We start from the raw sequence: 18,254 nt of genomic DNA on the forward strand, positions 1-18,254 counted from the left end.
AATTTATATTCATCTCTGATTCAGTTCTGCTTTAGTATGTCTAAGTTGGTAACAATATATTGAATGAAAAAATCAAATCAGCAAAAATCCATTTTGTTTCAGTAGTGAGTACCTTCCCCAGAGAGCTAAAATAAATGTGTCCCGTATATAGCAAACTGGGTGTAGTATATTGCATAGGTAATTCACAACCCTGGATTCCTCTATTATTATTCCTACGTGCAGAGGTAGCCTAATTTGTTTTAATGGAAAAAAAGAATCTGGTGGGAACTGCTATATACAACACGATACGCTGTCCTCCATTTTCTGGGTCAAAAGTGTTGCATTTTATAGCTTTGGACAGATTTTGGCTTGGAATTTGTTTCTTTATAAACCTTTATAATAACAGTCATCATTTAAAGGAAATTATGTTCTTTAGAGTTAAGCTGTGGCATCACAGGAACTTGGTCTACTTTGTGCACTGCTTTATGCCTAGTGCTTGGAACATTCCCTGGCATATAATGGGTCCTCAGGAATATTTTTTTTGGAGTGAGTGAATAAGTAAACATCTATAAAAGCACAGGGCAAAATGCCTTCTTCCTTTAAAAATTATTTTACGGATAACCTGCTCGCATTTGCCACCATCCTGTTGCTAGCAACTGTTACTTTGTGCCTGAATCTCCAAACGCTCATTGTCAATTGTTCTCCTTTCTGAAGTGGCCACTAGCTTACGCTCAGTCCTCGACTTGAAATTTTCCAGTTGAGCATGCCTCCTTTGCACTTTTCGAGCCCTGCGACACAACTTCTCGTAGCATGATTACATTGTTTTTTAATAACCCACTAAATTGTCTCTCTCCACTAATGATTGTGAGCCCATTGAGAGTTCCATTTTCCCAGTGCATAGTAGATGTATACACAGTACATAGTGCATATAAAACAAGTGTTTTCAAGTGAGTAGTAATTAAAATCTAACAAAAAGGATTGTTGACAGCATGCCATTCCCCTTTGCAAAAACCTTCATTACTGTGCTGCAAAGCTCAGTTCATTCAAACCCACCACCGTCTTGCTCGAAGAACACGCCCGTGCTTTTTCTTCCACAACTGCCCTGTACCTCATGCTTCACCTTATTAAAGACTATTTGCACCTCCCCAAAGACAGTAAGCTTTCCTACCTCTTGCCATTTGTTCAAGCTCTGAACAAATAGCTTTCCTCCTCCCACCATGCTGCTGCTTCCTTTGTGTTTCATGTACCTACATCCCAATGTCTAGTTCAAGGAGCCCTTACAAAGCTACATGATAGAGGAGTGAGGAAAGACAGATTTACCCCAGGGTGATACTAGAAGTTGGTGCCAAAGACTCAGCTACCCGAGAAAGGATTTTAGTCAGTCTTAGTCTGTGGCTTTCTCTTGGATGAATTTATAACCCTGTGCTTTGCCAAGTCTCCCTGAGTTAGACTCAACAGGGCTCGTGTGACTTGGTATTCCCCACATTGTGGGACATAATGCTTAATTGGTTGCAGGTGGAGTAAAAGAAGGAGAAATAGACCCAACCTCCTCGTTCATCTTTGCAACAGCCCGGGTGTGTCCATGTTACACTCCTCTTTTTACACAAGAAGAAATGCGTGAAAAATAATTTGTAAATAAACTTTTTCTTTAGTGGAAAACCACAGAAATGAGAGAGGGTGGAGAGAGACAGAGAGAGAGACAGAGACAGAGAGAGAGATGGAGAGAGAAACAGAGATCATCCATAATCTCACCTTCAGCATCTATAATCTCATTCCCTACAAGTGCCTCTTTGGGCAAAGTAGAAAAAGGTACCTCTTTCATCGAAGAGATCTCCAGCCCTGTGCCAGAGTTCACCAGTTCAGTAGTGGAGCCCAGGTTGGATTTCAGTCCCCTTGTCTCCTTGGCCAGGCCACTATATACCTCCAAATGGAGACCCCGCTGTGTAGCCTTCTCATCTTTTCCTGTATGAGTATTTTTAAAGCTTTTATTCAGTCTTGCCAAAATGCCCTGCAGAAGGCTACACCACGTGTATCACTACCAAAAGAACATATTTTCCTTATATAGATTACTCCCCCTTTTTTTCCCACTTGCTTCATTTTTATAAAAACCCCCTGGTTGGTACCAAAAACTTGAAAGTTACATTCCTGCCCAGAGCGTTAGAGATACTTCAGAAATTAGTGTATGCTCCAACATAAATCAAGTATTAGATCCAAAGAATTCAGATACAGAATCTGAAGGGAATAAGCAGGTTTGTCTTCTTTCACTTAGGAACTCGGCATCAGTTTTCTGTAGGAAACTGTTTATGAAGCAATTCGAGAATAGCTGTTAATCTGAAGTATCAGTACCTAATTCTCTTGACTGTTCATTCTTTAGTAAAATGTATTGAGGGATTAATTATCATGTACTAGGTACAGGCATACCCTAGTGAAAAAAATAATATCGAATTGCCTTAATAAACGTTAGGGTCTTGTGAAGGGACAGATAATGAATTAATAAATAAGCAAATAAGCACGCACTTCCAAAGTGCGATCGGTGCTAAGAAGGAAAACAAGGTTCTGAGAGTGAGAAAAATCGGGGGACCTTTCTTCAGATAGGGCAACCAGGGATGGGCTGTCTTTCATGGTCACAGGAACTGAGACCTGAGTAGCAAAATACAAGTCAGCTAGGCAGAGGATGCCAGTGGAAAACTCCAGGCTGAGAGAACAGTGTGCAAAGTCAAGAATAAGTTTGGGGAGTTCTAGGGATGCAGCATCTTCTAAGTTCTTGTTAAAAGTGCCAGATTCTCAGCCCCCGCCCCCCCCCCCGATCTACTGAATCACAAATGCTGGAGTGAGACCCAGCAGTCTGTGTGTTAACAAGCCCTCTGTGTGAGTATGATGCATGCTATTGTTTGAGAGTCACTGCCTTAGACAGATGTTTTGAACCGTGAAGGGAAAGGTGAGAGCAAGACCGCATGTCTTTGCCAGGGCACCGTTTGCAAATTCAAAACTGTTAAATGTAAAACTTAATCTAAAATAACTCCTGAATTTGACTATCAGTGTCCTGGTGGTTGATGTTTTTAATGGTTTGTGGATTATTACTTATTTTTAAATAAATAAAGAGATTTCATTAACCGCCATTGTGCCTGATGTCACATATAATTACAATTTCTCAGAAAGAAAATATTGGCATTTCTTCTGTTTCCTTAGCAGCCTAAGAACGTGGTCTGCTTAAATGATTTATTTATACTCATTAGAGACCTTTTTATTTTAATTGTGCGTATTTTGCATTTAACCTCTGTAAAGCACTCATGAGCTACCTTTTTTATTTGTTTTAATTGTGTCATTAGAAAGCCATGGAAATCTTGATATGTTTTTGTTTTTGTTTGGTTTATTTGCTTCATTTTTCTATAAAAAAGAAATAATTAGCAACCAGAGTTAGGGTTATAGAAAGTAGTTTCCAAGGAAATTAAAATAACTCAAATGTGTACGACTTGTTCTTATGGGCAAAAACCTTTCCTTTCTGGTCAATTCCGTTCTGTTCCTCATTTTCAATTTATATTTGTGAAGGCAAAGTGAACATGCATAAAGAAGAAAGAAGACAGACACTGTAAGTGTGGTTAAGCTATAATTCAGCCTTTAGGAGCATTGGAGTTATAAGCTTCATAGTGAAGCCATGTCCTGAAAGATGAAGAATTATGATAGATGCAAGTGAGAAGATGTTAAAAAAGAATTTATGCTTTTGTATTTGGGTGCACTCTCTTTTCCAATAATATGAAGAGAAACTAGAGATCATTTTTCATAAAAACATGAGGATTCCTTATGGAAAAAAATGCAGGAGTTAATTGCTAATCTTTTAGTGCCACAAGTTTGGAAGTGTGGTGACTCTGAGGGAAACCCATAGTTAAAATAATTACTGATAATTGCTTGGGAAATAAAAGTGCTAGATGTTTTCATGCCTACAAACTTCATATTGTTTTCCTAAAGTCTTCTTTTTTTCTAATTTAACCTACCCCAAGTCATCCTGATTATGCTACATCTAGGTCATGAGTTCTGAATCTGCTTCATTATTTATGTCCGTATTCAGTTTGCTCATCCAAAGTGATCATGCCCAAATGGGAGCACGTACAAGAATTGCCCTGAAAATGGAACGCAAGGAAGACAGTGGAAAAAAAAAAACAGCATAATATTTTGCCCGCAGGCTGCCACAGTAAAAACTGATGCTGGAATGCAGTGCAGTCGCATCTCTATTAAAAAAAGGATACATGTTTCAGTGGCATAATTTATTGTCAAGAATGTCTCTACCAGAGGCAAAAGTGATCCTAACGGCAGAGGGAAGTCCTCATTCAATCTGCAAACTACCCCCTGTGTCTTAGCTCCACACAATCCCTTAGTATTTGGCAGAACTTATGGAAAGGGTGGAATGTATCAGTTTTGTTCGAAGTCGATGGGATAGCCTTATAATGTTAGCAATGAGAATTCACATAAGAAGTCTCCTGCAAAAAAAAAACAACAAAAAACAAAGTACATGACACCCAAAGTCCAAGGGTTAAAGGAAGTTGGGGAACTGGAGGACGTTAGTCTACGTAGTGGATGCCGTTGGCACCCCAGCCAGATTCCTCGACTCGGCCGGCACGCTCATCACACAGCAACTCTGAGCGCTGGCTGATAAGGACTCGTAGTTGCACCCTTTTCCAGAAAACCTTCCTCAGCCGAAAGGAAGGCCCCTTGCCTGGGACCTCATACCACCCCTTCTCCTCTAAGACTGCCGGGGGAAGCTAGCAGCCAATAACCGATGGACATTGGAAGAGAAAAGGACAGACCTCTTTGTCTTAAGGTGGGACATTTTATGGTATAATTTGTGTGCCAGGGCTTCCTGTGAGACAAGGTTGATGCTGTTTTCCACCTGAGACCACATCCTTACTTAGCTTTTCTGCCCTACCTCCTGCTTCTCTCACTCTTCTCTTCAAAGCGCTCAGACTCTGCTTCCCGAAGGCAGTCGGTATCTGAGACAAAAGCTGGATCTACATCCTGGGCACTATACCAGGTGGGAAGCCAACCAGAGTAAAGAGCCAAGAATAGGAGATAACAATGGAAGTCTCCAAGCCTGATGCATTTCATGAAAGCCTTGCCTACATCTCCTCTTGTGTTTCTTTGTTATTGGTCCAACCACATTTGAGTAGCTCATTCCACCCAGCTATTTAAGAGGCTCCAGGAGGGCTTTGAGCTTCTGGGCAGAGCAGGATATGGTCCTTGACTCTTTTGGTTCCAGCGGTGGCCATTCACTCCCATCAGGACGATACACGCGTCCAGAAATGCAGAAGCTGCAGAACATAGCTGGGCTGCACCTACCCCCAATTCTGGGTAACTGAGTTCTGTGAAGCCTTCCCTGAGCCACATGTAGAAGCCTCAATACCAGAACCAAAGACCTGGATTTGCAGGACATGCTTTCCATTTCTTCCCCCTCAGCTACTAAGCCAGTGTGAAGAATCCTGGGACTTCTCCTAACACTCTTTTTAGGCTATTTTTTTAGGGCTTTTCGTTCACAGTTTTGTTCAGCAAGGTTTCATTGTAGAGACAAATGCAGTTAGCCCCTACTTCGTTTCTTGGATAGTATTTGTCACGTAAATTTCTCTGCCCAGTGTCTATAGCCCTAGAATGACATTTCATTGTCAGATCAGACTAAGTTTGAATTCCTGGTAAGTGAGATAGGAGCTCTACGAAGTAGTAGGTTAAGATGTCAGGAACAGTGTTTGATATCATTAAGAAGGGAAGAGTTTCAGATTCTCAGGAGCACCATTACTATGTAAATAAAGTGGTGTGTATATACGTCAGATATATAGACACATAACTGTGATATGTATATCACATCACACAATTTATAAACTCCTAAATGGCAGAGCTAATTCAAGCATCCCAGAGTCTCCTCTCCTTCTTCATTGCTTGTACAGCTAATCTTGCCTTGGCCTTTCTTGGTTTGTCCTGAACCTCCACCATTGACCCCTCTACTTTCTCTCCATCAGCGAGCCTCATCTGGCTTCCCTTCCCTCTGAATCCAGTTCAGCTGTGTTTTGCGATCACATCTGGCTAAAATTTAAACTCTCTTGTCCCTAGGTATCTGTGCCACAACCATCTGACAGAATCCCAAACTTGGTTCTGCTAAAAAGATGTGGTCTTCAGCCTCACGTGAGCCCTCAACACTGTTTGGCAGCCTCGCTGCGTTTCTTTGGTCACCTCCCTCTCACAGTCTCTCTCACAACTAATTCAGATGTTCCCACTTACCCTTAATTCATGTTTGCATTCAACGAATATTCATTGCACACTGATGATATGCCAGGTCTGTTGCTCCCTACTTCACGGAGGCCCCCCAAAGTCAAAGTGCCTCAACTTACCTTTTCCAGTGCTCCAAACTGACCTTCTGTGCCTTGCAGAATAGTCCTTAACTATCAAGTCAAAATTGCTCCCTCAGAAATAATGCTCCCTTGTTAATAGACAGTTCCTTGCTTTTGTTGCAAAGTGGTTGATGACTGAGCTTCTGAGTCTATATTTGAACAAATCTTTACATAAAGATCGAAGCAAAGCTCTGACAAGCAATTAAACATCATAAAAAAGGAAAACTTGACATATTAGACTTATTATCATTCTAAATCAGTACTTTTATAATCAGACAGCATTTAATGAAGTGAAAATTCTGTCTGCATGAAACTAGTCATAATAAAATTAGACTCGGTTTGCTCTTTCATGGTGCACATATTCCAGATGTTTAAGTGATTCAGAGAAAACCCAGAGTATAATGGCTCCCTTGAATGTTTTCTCACTTATTGCTTCCACACTAGAATAAAATCTAATGAAATTCTGGTAGTATTTAAAGAGCACATCGTATTGTTCAGAGTCAGCCTTACTTTTTGACATTTTATGTTTAGTGTTTAATAATTTAAATGTAAATGTCTGTGCATTAATAATTAAATAAGCAGTATTAGAAGTGCTAACATTTGAAATACAGTCAAACGCAATGTTACATCCACTTAAATGAGATGGTACCTGTATTCACTCTTCACATAGTATGTCCTGTGACTCAGTGTTTAGGGGACCGTGCTTCTTGTTATGTACACTTCTAGGCATTGACAACTTACAGCAGTGAGCCATCCTCAGGTGGTATGCCACCAGAACCTAGGTCAGATGTCAAAGTGAAGACTGACTTAAACACTCTCCTGCCTCCTTTTTTTTTTTTTTTTAACATCTTTATTGGGATATAATTGCTTCACAATGGTGTGTTAGTTTCTGCTTTATAACAAAGTGAATCAGTTATCCATATACATATGTTCCCATATCTCTTCCCTCTTGCGTCTCCCTCCCTCCCACCTTCCCTATCCCACCCCTCTAGGTGGTCACAAAGCACCGAGCTGACCTCCCTGTGCTATGCGGCTGCTTCCCACTAGCTATCTGTTTTACGTTTGGTAGTGTATAGATGTCCATGGCATTCTCTCACTTTGTCATTTCTCTTCCTCTCTTTTCCACCATCAGCTATCTCCTTTCCTCCATTCTCATGTGCTTAGTTCCCTCACGATGACTTCTAGCCGGCTGAAGTTCTTCCTTCTGCTCGGGCCCATCACAATTATCGCCCCAAGGTGAACCTCTGCACCGAATTCTCTCTTTAGCAGCTGACCTCCCCCTAATCAAAGCTTCCGTTTATCTTAACAGAGACTTAGGCATTCAGATTAAACAGAACGTATGGCTTTTCTCCCTTAATAATAACAGTAGTAGCAGTAGCAGAGGTAATAAAATCGTAGTAGTCAAAATTTAAAATAGATGCTCTCTATTCCAACTCAGTTAGGACATAGAGTTTAACAGTTAATTGAAAAAGTCAGTTAAATTAGGGAATCGTAAAAAATATGTCTTAAACATTTTATTCTATGTTAAAATAGTCACTAACATCTTAATGTTGTTTGAAGGTTTTTTCTTTGAGTGTAAATTCTCTGATTAGAGTTCTCCATAAATCACACTGATAACACAGACGTTCTGATTTCCAGTTCAGGTTTCCTTAATGCAGACAGAGTTCACTGGGAAACATGAGAAGCGTTCTGAATACAGAATCTTTCCAAAATTTTCAGGTTGTTTTCCTACTCTTTTACAGTTGTCTTGTCCACACCCAATTCAGTAATACTTCCTTTTCTTTTAAAGCAATTTTCCAGAATATTTAACCATATTTTTATATAAATAATAGCTTATTTTCTTCTTAGACTTATATTTCTTTGGTTTAGGAAATCTTTCATTAAATTATGTAATTCAATACTAATTGGCAAAAGCAGGTTTGAGAACATACACACATTGACAAGTCAACTAGTGAGAGCTGAACGCCGTGCATACTGACAGGTATCTCTGACATCTTATTTAGAGGTTGTTAGAGGCACCAGTCAGTATGTGCTGGAACTTATTTTTTAATCTCCTTCATCCTCCAAAACATTGATGCAGGATTAAAACTCTGTGTCCAGGACTTTGGGGAAGAAAGTGAAAAGCAAAATACTCTAATAAGAGACCCTTGAACCATGTACATTATGTAATCCAAGGGGAGCTGAAATCTAGATATGACTTAACTGACATGGTTACTGAACTCGACAGCTGAGAACCTCACTAGTGAAGGCAGTGATCAGTGTACAGGGTTAATCTGCACTATTGTCAGATTCTGCCTGGCTATCCTGCCATCTCTGCGATGGTTCCTACTTACAGTCCCCACTCATGTGATATTTACTTGTGGTTACTAGAAACTCATGTTATTACCCAGAAGACAGTGGTTCCATTTTTGTAATCATTGTTCTTGTCCGAGTTTCCCCAAATGACATTTAAGAAATCTGTTTTCTGGGCTTCCCTGGTGGCGCAGTGGTTGAGAGTCCGCCTGCCGATGCAGGGGACACGCGTTCGTGCCCAGGTCCGGGAAGATCCCACGTGCCGCGGAGCGGCTGGGCCCGTGAGCCATGGCCGCTGAGCCTGCGCGTCCGGAGCCTGAGCTCCGCAACGGGAGAGGCCACAACAGTGAGAGGCCCGTGTTCCGCAAGAAACAAGAACAAACAAACAAACAAACAAAAAAATCTGTTTTCTAACCTTTCTATTATGCAAAACTGTGTGATTATGGATCATTTCCTTTTAGAGATACGAATTCCCGTTTATGGAGTTTAACTGCCTCTCTCCATGGGTACTTACTATGATTCTTTTTTTTTAATTTATTTATTCATCTATTTTTGGCTGCATTGGGTCTTTGTTGCTGCACACAGGCTTTCTCTAGTTGTGGCGAGCAGGGGCTACTCCTTGTTGCAGTGCGCGGGCTTCTTGTTGTGGCGGCTTCTCTTGTTGCTGAGCACCAGCTGTACGCGTGCAGGCTCAGAAGTTGTGGCTCGCGGGCTCCAGAGCGCAGGCTCAGTAGTTGTGGCACACGGACTTAGTTGCTCCATGGCACGTGGGATCTTCCCAGACCAGGGCTTGAACCCATGTCCCCTGCATTGGCAGGCGGATTATTAACCACTGCGCCACCAGGGAAGTCCTACTATGATTCTTTTAATCCATGTATTTATTTATAAGGAAATGGACTAATATACTATCAATTCCTATATGAACTTTCTTAGTTTCAGAATGATTCCTATGACATCCCACTGACATGAAATCGAATAAAGATAAAAACGTCAGATATGATTTTTTCGCATCTGTGTGGTCAGTCAGAACGGTTTCTTTTGTTTTTCTTTGTTTATTTTTTTGATATATAATTCACATACCATAAAATCCGTCCTTTTAAAGTGTATAATTCAGTGGTGTACAGTATAATCACAGAGCTGTGCCACCATCACTACTAATTCCAGAATATTTTTATCCCTCCCAGAAGGAACCCCATGATTTTTAATATAATATTTTTAACGACCACTTTTTAAAAAACTGTAAGTTCGACAGAGTGATTGTCACAATGTCCTCATTATCTAAGAACTGTATAAGAGTCTTATACTCCATATGATACCACATTTTAGTGATGAGATATTCAGTTTGATTTGAGAGGATAATGCCATTCTTATTTAGAATGGACATACACTGGTTCCTGTCATTTGGAGTCAGAAGGAACTGGAAGGTTATAGATGAAGTCAGTGTTAACAGTGGTTTTATCAACAAAGTGAACCACAAAAATAACACCTGCCCCGATCAAGCAAGTCAGAACAGCACGTATAGCCAAGTAAGTGATGCTGTCCTTGTGCACAGACACTGTATTACACAAACTGTTCTCCGGAGTGAGGGAATTTGTCCCTTAGAAATTGCTCATTGGAACACTGGGACATCATGCATCGCGTTAAAGATCCATAAATGTCATCTCAATAGGGTAGATATGATGCATGGTAATATCCTCCCCGTATCTGCATAGGGTTCTTCTCAACAGATTGTCATGATGCATTGCATCACAGAATCCTGCTGTAGTGCTTCAGAGACAGTTGAGAAGCCCCATGGGAGCCTTCTTCAGTCATTACTACAAGGACTAAAATACCAGGAGACCTGGAAGTCATTCTTAGGATTTGACAAAATACCCTGATCTCTAAATGGATCGACTTATTATGTAGTTGGTGCAAAGTAGGAATGTAATATTTTATGATTGAGTACATCTTTTACTGTTAAAAAAGAAAGCATCCATCTTCGGTTGGGAGATGAGTAGAATTTAGAGTCCAGCAGCATTGTACTTTTCCTTTTCCTTTGCCAATCCTGAATTTCTTTGGAAAGGTAATTTAATTGTTAAGAATATGCACTTCGGAGGCAGGCAAAGCTGAGTATGTAACCCCGGTTCCCCAAGTTTGACCCATGGGGCCTTGGGCAAGGTTTAACCTCTGCAGTTTTCTTTCCTCATGTATAAAATGAGAATTCGCCAACTACCAACCGCATAGCGTTTTTGTGTAGGAATAAAATCAGATTGTGTTTGGACAGAGCTCATCACAGGATTAGGCACCTAGGAAGTGCTCAATAGGTATTAGTTATCCACCCATTAGCAAATCTTCATTGTCACAATGCCACTATAATAGAGCAAATGTTGCTGACACCTCCAACAAAATACGATACTTTGTAGTTCCCATGTGCCTGGTTTTTTTTTGCTTTAAATGTTCTCATCTTCCATTTTGCCCTTGACTATGTCACACAGGCACTTCGAGGAGAAATTGCACCTCTCAGAGAGAATGTAAGCCACATCAATGACCTTGCTCGCCAGCTCACCACGGTGGGCATTCAGCTGTCACCATATAACCTCAGCACTCTGGAAGACCTGAACACCAGATGGAAGCTTCTGCAGGTAGGCATATTATAAGCATTGCGGTTCCTTCTGTCAGTAAGAGAATATACAGATAAAGCTTGTTCGTAAGGAAAAATAAAAGTAATTTCTTCATGTGATACTCATGATCATATTTTGTGAGTGTAGGATATTTTGTATTATTTAATAATTCCCTGTGTGTATGTTTTCAAGCCTATTAATATTCACTTTTTAATGGCTTAGAGTTAGACTTTACTATATCTTGCAATAAACATGGAAGATAACGCTGAATCATGCTGGAAGAACTGAATTACTGGCATGCAATTGCTGTGTACTATCATCGCTTGGATTCTTAACACACCTTTCCTTTTGGAATCCTAATTTAAACAAGAGTCGACGGTAAGACACATTCTAAATCTTTTAAAGAAAGATCATCCTATCAAAAACCCACACAACGAAGTTTTTCATAGGTTTGCATAGTAAATAAAGGGAATGTAGGTGTGCTCAAGGTCACACTTACCGGCTGTGGGACCTCTGGCAAGTTATTTAACTTTTCTGTGCCTCAGTGTTTCATCTGAAGAAAATGGGGATGTTAAATGTTTCTAAAACCTTTGTCTATTATCAGGACGAGTCAGTCAAAATACATGGGAAATGCTTAGTAAAGTACTAGCCACATGGCCAGCACTGTGTGAGTTCTAGTTCTTGGTGTTATTGCAGTTACGATTGTTATTATTATAGCATACAGGTTTTGGAATCAGACTTACTTGAAGTCACTTGACCTCTTTGATTGTCCATGTCCTCGTCTCCAGCATGCTTGCTGTAATATTAAAGGAACTAATTCAGGTAGAGTTATTGGTACAGTACCTGGCTCACAGTAGGAACTCAGAATATGTAATGGTGGAATAGGTGTGTCTATATGTTCAATGCGTGAAGGCCACCATTATACCCCCAAACCTTAAAACTTGTTTGACCATAGAATTAAGGAATTGTTTCTCTCTTTTTCTGGTTTCACAAGATGCACAGAGTATGCTTCTGGAGACAGAGAGGAGAGAGGAAACTGGGTTTAAAAATATTTGTTTTCCAGATTCAGCTACTTATAATATGTTTACATTTTACTTCCAGTCTGTTTTAAATTGCAGATATCATTTTTAAGTTTTGTAATCTTAGATATTATCTTGCAGTTTGTAATTTTCCCTTAATATTTTTTATATACATTTATTTATTTGGGGCTGCATTGGGTCCTTGTTGCTGCGCGCGGGCTTTCTCATTGCGGTGGCTTCTCTTGTTGTGGAGCTCGGGCTCTAGGCGCGCAGGCTTCAGTAGATGTGGCACGTGGGCTCAGTAGTTGTGGCTCGTGGGCTCTAGAGCACAGGCTCAGCGGTTGTGGCGGACGGGCTTAGTTGCTCCGTGGCACGTGGGACCTTCCCGGACCAGAGCTCGAACCCATGTCCCTGCGTTGGCAGGCGGATTCTCAACCACTGCGCCACCAGGGAATTCCCTCCGTTAATATTATAAAATGGGCTTTTTGTACGTTACAGTACTCTTTAAGTAAACATTATTATAATGGGTACATATTGAGACGCATATATTATAATTTATATTTGTGTACTAAAATAAAAATAAAAATATTTGTTTTCGGTGTTTCAGTAAGAAAAAAAATGGTAAACCAGATTACTTTTCCTATTGGCAGTCCATTTAGGGGTGTGACCGAAAGTCCTGTCAAAGAATTGCTAGATCTTTAATAAAAACAAGTTCCAAACTCAAGACCTCTTGAGATCTCATAATTTAATTTTTGTTGTGATGGATAGTCTTGAAATACATGTATGATAGATTGTTATAAGTGGCATTGACTAAAGCAAGGCAATATATTTAAGAGATTACATGCATTTCTATGCCTATTTGCTCCCTAGTGGTTAACTACTATTAAAATCTTATCGGTTTCATCCTTAGTATGTTTCTCAATTTAAACACAAATAAGGAAAGTCATAAATGTCCAAGGAAAACCAACGGACACATTCGTTCCATTCAAGCACTCTTGAACTATTATCTTAAAATTTCTTTTAGTGAGCTGAATGTCACATTTGCTTTCAGAATGTGACGTAAATCTGTGACAATGGCATGTAAATTTACAAATGAGATAAAAATATTATGATAGGAAAAGTTAAAAAAATCAATGCTAAGTGATCCATCGTAGTTGCACTGTTATTTAAATATAAAGTATGAGAAAATATGAATAGCTTAATTTGTATCCATTCTTTAAAATGAATAAGGACTTGGTTATAAATATAGGGAAGTACATAAAAGAAGATAGTGTGATGTCGTAAAAGGAGTGTAGGAGTGAATAGTAGAATACCTAACTTCAAACTGAAGCTCAGCTATTATTTGACCATGTTATCTTGGGAAAGCCATTTGACGTCTCCCAGCTTCTATTTCCTCCTTTGTAAAATGAGGTAATGCATTTCGTCTTAGGTCACAGCCAGTTCAGTCCTATGATTGTGTATGTGGATATCTGGGGGAGATACACATATGACAAAATTTAGTCTAGAATCAGTGGAGTTGCTTCCTCTTCATAATACAAACGTGACCTGTTGGGATTATGTTCCTCCTCCTATCAATATAATTCTAACTTTTCAACCCCTCATCTCCAACACACATATAACACAGCCTTCTCTCATTAAATAATTCAGTTTGCGGCATATGCTCTTATTGTGGCAGATTCCACACGTTGCTATTTTTTAACGTGACCTTAAGAATAGGCTTAAAAAGTGTTTTTAGCAGAAAGCTGATAAATACAAGGTTTGGGGTTGCACATAACTGAGTCAAGTTGATTCCATTTTTTTCTTTGACCAGAATTCTAACCACTCGGCTATATTATAAATGTTGAGTCCTTGTTCAGAAAGTGAACAAAGCAAGAAGTGAGGTTCATATCAAACAACTTTATCCCCATCACTGGAAGAGCAACCCATACATCCTGTTGAGAACCTTTTACATTGAGAAGAATGTATGTGAGACTAAAGCATTACCCAGCTTCTGTGGAGGGGAGTGTGAGCCCACCATTATTATGACATCATATTTCTGTGAAAGTAAAGAACTCATTCACTTACAGTGCTATGTCAGTTAACTAAAATCATGACAAAAGTGTGAGTTCATCTTAGCTTCTGTGTCTGATAAGACAAAGAAAAACCAGGAATGGAGAGTTCGGGTAGTGGGAAGGCAGATACAAGCCTAAGAAAAAGAGTCTTACATTTGAGCAAATAGTGTAACAGGAGAAGTAGAGTGACATACTACCAGGCTGTGTCTACTTGATATCAGAATATCCTGGGTTTAGTTACATGATCCATTAATTTTGACTTAAAAAAGGCATGCTGGTTTTTTAGCTGTGTGTAATATCTCTCAAAATGATAGGAACACATAAACCACATAGGTATGAACATCAATAGCAATGTAAGACCCAGTCACAGAGTGTCTGTACATAGAAATAGAATGTATAGGGAGTTCTGGATTTATATTGAATCCACGAATAGAAGTATAGAGACATTGATTTGCCCGTTTGAAACTCTCTGTGGGAATAAAATCCTATTTTCTCCCTCAGAATAGACACGTTGGTGTGGATGTTTCTGTGAGACCATCGGACAGTGTGTTTTGGACAAAGGAAACCATCATTCCTTGTAGTTACAAAGAGTTTTCGTGTACATTACCTCACTTAATCCTCAAAACATTATGATTACGTATTATGATTACATAGTATCACTGTTCCCTTGTACAAGTAAGGAAACTGAGACTTACAGAGACGGTAAGTGACACAATGACAGTCAGACAGCTCTTAGGTGTCAGTCACGATCTGAATCAGTTGTGAACTGCAACTCCCTACCCTTTTTGTTGCCTCTTCTCACAGTCCTGTGAAGTTTGGACTTAACAGAGTCATACTTTAAAGCTATTTTGGGCAACACAATACTTCACTTTTTTTCATGCTTCACTTCTTTTTGAAACAATTCTCAGGGATATCAACTTTGAAAGCTTCCTTTACAAGCCAATGGATTAATGAGCCCAGTTCACTGTACCCCTTAAAAGCACACCTGTCGTTTCAAATATAAAATTATACAGCATTTTATTCCTCATTGTCTTTATAACTCAGCAATTGTACTAAAATCAACCAAAAGTGATTTTAATGAATTAGCTCTCAAAGTGGAACCAATGTTAATACCTGATCCGGTAGAAATGGGTATTGAAACCAAATGGGAAGAAAAACCGATGATAAACCTTTCTAATTTTGAAGCATTGCACACACTTTTAGTGCCATAGTTGTGCTCTTTAGTCACCAGACACAAGTACTATAGGGAAGTACTACTAGGGAATGTTCTGCCCATTTCTCTGCATCATGAGTAAACCCATGAATAGCAACAGAAGCTGCAGATACACTTTAATATAAAATGTAAATGCTTCGTTCACTGTAGGATGTATGAAATGTAATCACTTGAAAAGTATTAAATATGAAGACATTTCCATGCATGACATTCTTTAAATATGTTTAAGGACAGCATCATGAATTATGTGTTTTTAAAGGTTTCCTAAGATTCTTCCAAAGTCATGCGGGCAGTTATATACTCCGTCGTCACATCTCTGTGGTAACTTTCTGTCACAGAGATGTAGACCCTCATCTTCTATATACTCCATTCCTTCTTTCATTTCCTTCTTTCATTCAGTCAGCAGTGATTAAGCATCTACTATGTAGCAACCAGACATTGTAATTGTCCTATCTGGTCCAAGGACATAGTGACCAAAACTCCCTTCACTGCTTACGCCATCTTAAGCAAAGTTTGTTTGTTTGTTTGTTTTTATAAATTTATTTATTTATTTTTGGCTGCGTTGAGTCTTCGTCGCTGCGCATGGGCTTTCTCTAGTTGTGGCGAGCGGGGGCTGCTCTTCGTTGCGGTGCACAGGCTTCTCATTGCGGTGGCTTCTCTTGTTGTGGAGCACGGGCTCTAGGTGCGTAGGCTTCAGTAGTTGTGGCGCACAGGCTCAGTAGTTCTGGCTTATGGGCTCTAGAGCACAGGCTCAGTAGTTGTAGCGCCGCCCTGGCTTAGTTGCTCCGCGGCATGTGGGATCTTCCCAGACCAAGGCTCGAACCCATGTCCCCTGCATTGGCAGGCAGATTCTTAACCACTGCACCACCAGGGAAGCCCTTAAGCAAAGTTTTATAGATGAATTTTCTTTCCTTACTTCCATAACGGCCCACCCTCCCTCCCTTTCTCCATCTTATAAACAAACGTGTGTGTGTGTGTGTGTGTGTGTATATATGCGCTATTGTGACATTAATACTATAAAAGTAGTACCTTTTCAGATCTCTGGTTTACAAATTGTTCAGTAATTTCTAACTGGGAGTTTGGTCTGTGTAATAAGATTAGCAAGATTCGTGGAAGGTCATGGAATCATATTTAGCTGGCCAACAGAAATATTTGTGTGGCTTCATTTTTTAAAAAAAACTAAACAAGATTTTTAATTGAAAAAAATCAGAAGTTCCAACGGAGAAAGTTATGTTCTTTACTTGGGTGAGATAGGTTTTTGAAGCAGGCTTCTGTTCAGCTATCGCTTGGCCAAAAAGTTCTTTTGGGTTATCATACCATTGTACAGAACAACCCGAACGAACTTTTTGGCCAACCCAATATATATGCACGTATGTTCTTATCGTCGTTGAGTACGTGATTTGATCCTTTAAATGTGTTGATGGATTTTGAACATTTTCCTTACGTTCTTTTTTTTTTTTTTAAGGATCTTGGGCTAATCGTTTTACGTTGTGGTTTATGGGGTCCCTTCTTGGCAGGAAGTGTAGTGAGCTGGGCAGTCTGCTCCTACAGGTCGTGTGGACCCATTACCAGCTGAGGGTGAGGAGAGGACAGCCAACTTTCTTCACTTCAGTTTTGCTGAGGGTTGGTTCTACCGATGTCTCCTTAGCATGCCCTTCCGTGACTTTTTCTTTAATAAGACCAAAAATGATTCTGTTTGTAGTTAGATCACAGAACTGAGAAGAAAATAAGCCTGTGGCCATTCTCAAAGGAAATGTTTTCCTGCATCAGTGGTTCTCAAATGGCTGTGAGCCTCAGAATCACTTGGAAGACTTATTAAAACACAGATCACTGTATGATCACTGTGTGTGGGCCCCACTTGCAGAGTTTCTGAGTCAGTAGGTCTGGGATGGGGCCTGAGATTCTGCATTTCTAACAAGCTCCCAAGTGAGGCTGCTGCTGGTCCAGAGCCCACACTTTGATAACCGTTATTCTACATTAAACACTTGCTGGGTACAGCTGGGTTTAAAAGGTTAAATATATATATGACTTCTGCAAGACACTTTGAGAACTTTAGAGTTACACTGTGGAAAATAAGCGTAATGTCATGCAGAAAATTCCGTATCAGAGAAGTGTTACTGTGCTACAAGAAGGTGGAGACCCAAGCGCTCATCTTTGAGGCAGAAAGAAAAGGGTGAAGGGAACTCTTAGTAGATTCCTGGTAACACCATATGAATTTATAACTATAAATCTAAAATGTAAATATGCACGAATATAATAAACATAATGTAAATATGAATTTATAGTTACTATATTTCAAGACACATGATCTAGATGTAGATACTGAGTCCTTGAATGTAGCCAGTCCAAATTGAAGTGTGTTGTAAGTGTAATATACACATTAGGTTTCAAAGACTTAGTACCAAAAAAAAGGAATGTAAACCATCTCATTCATATTTTTGTACTGGTTATATGTTGAGGTGAAAATATTTTGATGTATTTGGTTAAGTAAAATATATCATTATAATTACTCTCACCCACTTCTTTTTTTTGATTATTCGAAGTTAGATATTTCTATTGAAAATGAACCAAGTGAGCCTGTAGCTTCAAGTAAAACAACCAACAGTGTTTCTTTTTTACTTTTTCAGTATGTCTACTAGAAAATTTAATAGTCTATGCAGCTCTCCTTATATTTCTGTTGGATAGTACTGGTCTAGAAGGTAAATCTCAAAACCTAGCATGGGTAAGAG

The 18,254-nt window shown here is 39.6% G+C and overlaps 1 protein-coding gene across 1 annotated transcript in view; it reads left to right on the plus strand.

The window, feature by feature from the left end:
* Nucleotides 1-18,254, plus strand: part of DMD (dystrophin) — a 1,279,715-nt gene that overhangs the window by 943,578 nt on the left and 317,883 nt on the right. Inside the window, exon 33 of the mRNA XM_024760455.1 lies at nucleotides 11,117-11,263. Coding sequence (XP_024616223.1) covers nucleotides 11,117-11,263 — 147 coding nt within the window. The remainder of the gene's footprint in view (nucleotides 1-11,116; nucleotides 11,264-18,254) is intronic.

The sequence above is a fragment of the Neophocaena asiaeorientalis genome, unplaced genomic scaffold (assembly GCF_003031525.2).
Source record: "Neophocaena asiaeorientalis asiaeorientalis breed wild unplaced genomic scaffold, Neophocaena_asiaeorientalis_V1.1 scaffold448, whole genome shotgun sequence".
In the NCBI taxonomy this organism is placed as follows: Eukaryota; Metazoa; Chordata; class Mammalia; order Artiodactyla; family Phocoenidae; genus Neophocaena; species Neophocaena asiaeorientalis.